Source organism: Quercus lobata, chromosome 7, assembly GCF_001633185.2.
Source record: "Quercus lobata isolate SW786 chromosome 7, ValleyOak3.0 Primary Assembly, whole genome shotgun sequence".
In the NCBI taxonomy this organism is placed as follows: Eukaryota; Viridiplantae; Streptophyta; class Magnoliopsida; order Fagales; family Fagaceae; genus Quercus; species Quercus lobata.
In genome coordinates this window covers 35,867,887-35,873,893 of record NC_044910.1, presented here as the reverse complement: position 1 = coordinate 35,873,893, position 6,007 = coordinate 35,867,887, and the positions used below count along the sequence as shown (strand labels likewise).

Genomic DNA, 6,007 nt, shown 5'->3' with positions numbered 1-6,007 from the left:
CTAGTTATTTCGGTTTTCTACTAGCGGTTTTAACTATAACCTCAGCTCTATTTATCGGGTTGAACAAGATACGATTTATTTGAAATTAATTGAACAAACGATTCATAAAAAATACGACCCTAATCAAAATGCATACATTTGTCTCATACACTATGGGGATGGTGAGAAAAGATATATTTTACATCCCAGAGGGGCTATAATTGGAGATACCATTGTTTCTGGTATAGAAGTTCCTATAAAAATGGGAAATGCCCTACCTTTGAGTGCGGTTTGAACTATTGATTTACGTAATTGGAAGTAACCAATTAGGTTTACAACGAAACCTAAAAATCGATCACCGATCTAATTTGAGTACCTCTACAGGATAGACCTCAACAGAAAACTGAAGAGTAACGACAGCAAGTGATTGAGTTCAGTAGTTCCTCATATAAAATTATTGACTCTAGAGATATAGTAATATGGAGAAGACAAAATTGTTTCAAGCACCGAAAAAACCAGAAGCGCTCCTTGTTTCAAAGAGAGGAAGACGGGTTATTCACATTTCATTTGATGGTCAGAGGCAAATTGAAAGCTAAGAAGTGGTAATTCTAAGGATTCTCCTGGGGGAAAATAGAGATGTCTCCTACGTTACCCATAATATGTGGAAGTATCGACGTAATTTCATAGAGTCATTCGGTCTGAATGCTACATAAAGAACATAAGCCAGATGAAGGAACGGAAAGACCTAGGATGTAGAAGATCATAACATTTTGGACAGAACCAAGGTCTTGCATGGTCCTCGGACTTAAACCTATGGGGAAACCAACTACTTCAAGAAAATATAAGTGTTGGACTGAACCAAGGTCTTGCATGGTCCTTGGACTCAAACCTCTGGGGAAACCAACTACTTCAAAAAGAAAGTGCTAGACAGAACCAAGGTTTTGCATGACCCTCAGACTCAAACTTATGGGGAAACTAGACTCTCTAAAAAAAAAAAAAGTTTTGGACAGAACCAAGGTTTTGCATGGTTCTCGAACTCAAACCTATGGAGAAACCAACTACTTTAAGAAAATATAAGTGTTGGACAGAACCAAGGTCTTGCATGGTCCTCGGACTCAAACCTCTGGGGAAACCAACTACTTCAAAAAGAAAGTGCTAGACAGAATCAAGATCTTGCATGACCCTCGGACTCAAACCTATGGGGAAACTAGTCATTAGAAAATGTCTTAAGTCCTAGACAGAATGGAAATCCCGCGTGGTCCTCGAACCCCCAGCTCTAAGGAAACTAACGCAACCGAGTGTTTAAACCCGGTACAGTCATACCTCGGTCCTCGGACCGGATGCCAAAAACAAGTTAAGGCTATGAATGTCATTAGGAACGTGGCAAAACACCTTAGTACCCAACGACCCTCTTGGATAGTTCATTTTAGGTTACCCATCCTTGGGTGATCACCCCATATGCAATACAAAACGTTCAGCTATTATCCCGGTTAGTCTCATATGGTTAACCTACTTCAAATCGGCATTATTGTGCCCGTTAGTTTTAATAAGCTCAAAGCGATAGCTCTTTGTTAACAAGGGTTTCGGCCCTAAGTACTGTTCAAAAGAAAAGGATACCAGCATATCCATTCACAAAATAATTATTGCAGAAAAGAAAGAACACGCAAAATAGGATAAAGTCATCTTTTATTAGACAAAGAAGTAGTATAGCATACAAAAAAGGAGCTTAAACAAGCCTATACCAGAAGCTAACTACAGAAACAACAAAAAAAAAAAAAAAAAAGGTGGGGGGGATACACAGGAATGGTAAATCCTTCAATTTTGCTCTAGCCGCGACTAAGCAAGTCCGGATGGCACCAGTAATGGAAGAGAAGAAGAAGCAGAGGCGCCTGGGTGGCATTAGTGATGGAAGAGAGGAAGAAGCGGGGATGTCAAATCCCCATACCAGCTCTGACTGCAATCGAGCAAGCATCATATTAGCGGCAATCGAGCGAAAATGGATGGTACCGGCGATGAGAAATCTCAGTGCTGTCGCACCAAAAATTTGATGTGACCTCCACTTGCTTCGGATTTTGGCTGAAGGAAGAAGAGGCTCCTTTCTTGCCTTATCAAGGGGAAGAAGTGTCTTGAGTCTTTGTCTCCCTTGCCCTGATCGGGCTATCTTGAGTCTCGAAGAAACCCAAGGCTTCTAGAGAGGGTGTGGTCCCTTCACCCTCATCCTGGCCTTAACCATATCACTCCCTAGGGCTTAGTCACACTGGTAGTGGGGACTTTGAGCACAACTGGAGGGTTAGGGATTTGAAAAGCTTAAAGGGTCTATACATAAAGGAAATGACCTCTCATTGTACTTCTTATATGGAGGGTAAGCCTGGCGGCATTTAATCTGTACAAATCTCCAAGAAAAACTACAAACAAGATAAGTCCTGCTCAATTCCCAAAGCAGTCTTCAGCCGTTGGATTTGTGTCGCCTCGTAAAGAGACCTTATTAAAAGTGCGCCTCGTGTACCGAAACGGTAGGAACACGGCGTGGGTAAACCAAAAGAATGTCTCACAACTAGGGGAGTGTCCCAGGAAAACGACGAGGCTCCGGCATTGATGAAGGACAAGTCTTGGCAAGCCATGACATAGGCCCAACGTCACCAAAACCCTCCTCTCCGTCGGAGGAGCCGGACAGCAGGATTTTGAGGGGCTATTGTGGGGCCAGAGAATTTATGATCCCGGCCCACTTTACATTAGGGCTCAAGGCCCGCGCCGAAGAGGGGCGTTGCTGAGGACGTGCAACGGAAGTCCAAATGGTCTAGAGATATAGCCGAGGAGGATTTTGTCCTCGGCATCCCAAAACCTAGAAGGAAGGAACGGTACACCATCAAAGGCAGTCCCTAAAGCGCTCCCAAAAGGAAGGGCGAGTACAGTATAGGAGCGGTTCAAGGAAAAACTAACACCTCCGCATTGAATGTGCCAACAAACGTCCTGGCCGCATTGATGGGGAAAGGATCCCTAAACAGTGTGGCAACAAAAGACAAGGGAAAGACTGTCATTATTGTAATTAAATACTCTGCACCTGACAGAGCCATACTTTTCCACTTTTACAACCATCTCCAACCACTTTGGGTATGGGCTGACAAGACAAGTATCAACCCTAAAAAATTGAACCTACACATGGACATTTGAGAGAGGGGAAAAGCTAGCATAAAAGGAGGAGGAAGCGGCCAGAAAGAAGATGAGAGCATTATGTATCGTCTCCAGGGCCATTGAACCCTAACGCAAAAAGAATAATAAGAACATTAAGCTCCTCGAACGAGGTCCAAGGACCGAGGCCACTCAGGCCGTGCCGAGGAGAAAGTATTCTTGGATACACTTGATTCACCCCGTGCGATCATCATGAACACCATGACTAACTACTGTCAAATAACCAAGGTCTGGCCTTTTAGCCCACTCTCTAAAAAATTTTTGTTTGGGCCTTTAACGTTCGAACCCAATAAACCAATTTGGGGGTCGTTACAAATTGAGTCTCTACATAAACTTTATAAGCTGTGCAACATAATTTCATCACATCATTCATTATAAATATATTAAAATTATTTACATAGTTTAAGCTAAATGAAATTCTATTAACAAATTTTTGAAAAGAAATTGAAATACTAATCAAATTAAAACTCAGTTATCAAAAGTTCAAAAATTTTAAAAGAGGTTCTATTATTTTTAGAATTTTTTTGTAATCTATATTTGGTTTTTGATAAAAACATTGATTGTAGAATGTGTATTACTCATTAACTTAAAATATTTTTTTTTTGGTTTTATTATTCAATTGATAATATTATTGAAATATTTGTTTGATTTACATATAATTTTTTGTTAAGCCATGTGATAGTTAAAAAAGGGAGGAAAGAAAGTAAATCTAGGACACTAAATGCATTTGCACATATTATATGGTAAGAAAAGATACCAAAAAAAAGAAAAAAAAAGATTCGATGCATTTGCACATATTATCTGCAAAAAATGGCAACGTTTTTATTCACTATCATTTTATTTCTGGCTGGACCCCAATCACAATATTAATACTACATTAATCATGATTATTATTGTTAAAAAAAAAAAAAAAAAAATCTTGTTTCTAATCACCGGCGTCTCTAGTCTATTGTCCATATTTGACTTTGAAAGTTTCAAAAGCAGGGAGCTATTTCCAGAGATAGTTGGCTACGTTCGTACATGCTTATTAAACTAGTACATTTAGAAGTCTCCTATGTGATTTATTTTTATATTTTTTTATAGTTTTTATGTCAACAAGAACTTTGCTATAGCTGCCATGAAATTTCTAAATTATGTTCTCTTGTTTCAGCTTGAAAATTATATGATGGTCAGAAAACTCAGAATATTCACAAAGGTTACGATGTTTGATTACAAGGTACTTTGCCGTGCCAAATTGTCTATCATCTTTACCATCACACTTGTTGCTATGATCTTTGTCATCTACAAAGACAGTATCATCTGTGAGAACAGTGAGGAAACTCGAGCGCAACTGAGATCAAGTACTGGCAGTATCATCTATGAAAATAGTGAGCAAACTCAAGGGAAACTGAGATCAAGTATTGGTAACAAACAACTGTATTCCATGCAAGAAAAGATTGATGAAGTTGAAGAAGAAAATTTGCAATCATTAGTCCTTCCTTTGAGTGTCACAGAAGAAGAGAGAATTGCTTGGTTCCGGGAAAAGATGCCGAAGATTCAGATTTTCAAGTCCAACAACTTGACACGGAAATTTCATAGTCGGGTTAAGAAATTCTTTCGCAGTGGCTGTGAGGCACAATTCTTCATGACTTGGATTTCACCAGCAGCGACTTTTGGAAGAAGGGAATTCTTCTCCTTGGAGAGCCTTTTCAAGGCACACCCTCATGGATGTTTAATGATTCTATCAAGAAGTTTGGACTCTGGAAGAGGGAACAAAATCCTGAAACCTCTAGTTGATAGAGGATTCAAAGTTAAGGCAGTGACACCGGACTTGGCGTATCTATTCAACAATACACCAGCTAAAGCTTGGTTTAAGGAGATGAAGAGTGGGAAAAAGGACCCAGGTGAGATTCCATTAGCTCAGAATTTATCCAATTTGATCAGACTTGCAGTATTGTACAAGTATGGTGGGGTTTACTTGGATACAGATTTTATTGTTCTAAAGCCTTTTACCGGGTTGAAGAACTCAATTGGTGCACAAAGTATGGATATGGAAACTAAGAACTGGACCAGGTTAAACAATGCAGTTTTGATTTTTGATATGAATCATCCACTTCTGCTCAAATTCATGGAGGAATTCGCCTCGACTTTTGATGGAAATAAATGGGGTCATAATGGTCCCTATTTGGTTTCTAGAGTGGTTGAGAATATAGGAAAGCAACCTGGTTATAAGTTCACAGTCTTGAGGCCTATGGCCTTCTATCCTGTTGATTGGATCAGGATAAACAGACTTTTCATGAAGCCAACAAACCGTTCTGATTCTAGATGGGTACAAGAAAAACTGCTTCAGCTCAGTGGAGAGACTTATGGGGTACACCTATGGAACAAGCAAACCCGCAATTTGCAAATCGAAGAAGGAAGTGTCATGGGAAGACTAATCTTAGAACACTGTCTCATTTGCCAACACATATATAGTTCTTAATGGGGGATGCTTGTATTTATTCTCTGGTAAATGAGATAAAGGGTATTTCTTTTGTATCTTTGTTCTTTTTTTCTTTTCCATCTTTTCTGGTTGTTTGTCAATAATTATTTGATAGTAAATCTCATACAGCTTAACAATGGTAATATACATTCAATTTTCTGACTATGTTATAATGATTTCTAATGTAGAATAATATCAAAACTTTCTTGCACAAATCATAATTCTAAACCTTTTCAATTTCAATCTAAATCTAAACCCTCTGCATCTCCATAAGCCAAATCCTGGCAATCTTCTGTATGACTTTTTTCGTGTCAACTTGTGGTTGCTAGTTATCACCTTTCTATTCCCAACGCCAAACTCTCTATCCATGAAACTACC

At 39.2% G+C, this 6,007-nt stretch overlaps 1 protein-coding gene across 1 annotated transcript; it reads left to right on the top strand.

The window, feature by feature from the left end:
- The first annotated feature begins 4,270 nt into the window (after window positions 1-4,270).
- Window positions 4,271-5,746, top strand: LOC115953959 (lactosylceramide 4-alpha-galactosyltransferase-like). The gene has a single exon (XM_031071795.1). It carries the CDS (start codon window positions 4,286-4,288, stop codon window positions 5,627-5,629), a length of 1,344 nt encoding a protein of 447 aa, XP_030927655.1. The 5' UTR covers window positions 4,271-4,285; the 3' UTR covers window positions 5,630-5,746.
- The last annotated feature ends 261 nt before the right edge of the window (window positions 5,747-6,007 follow it).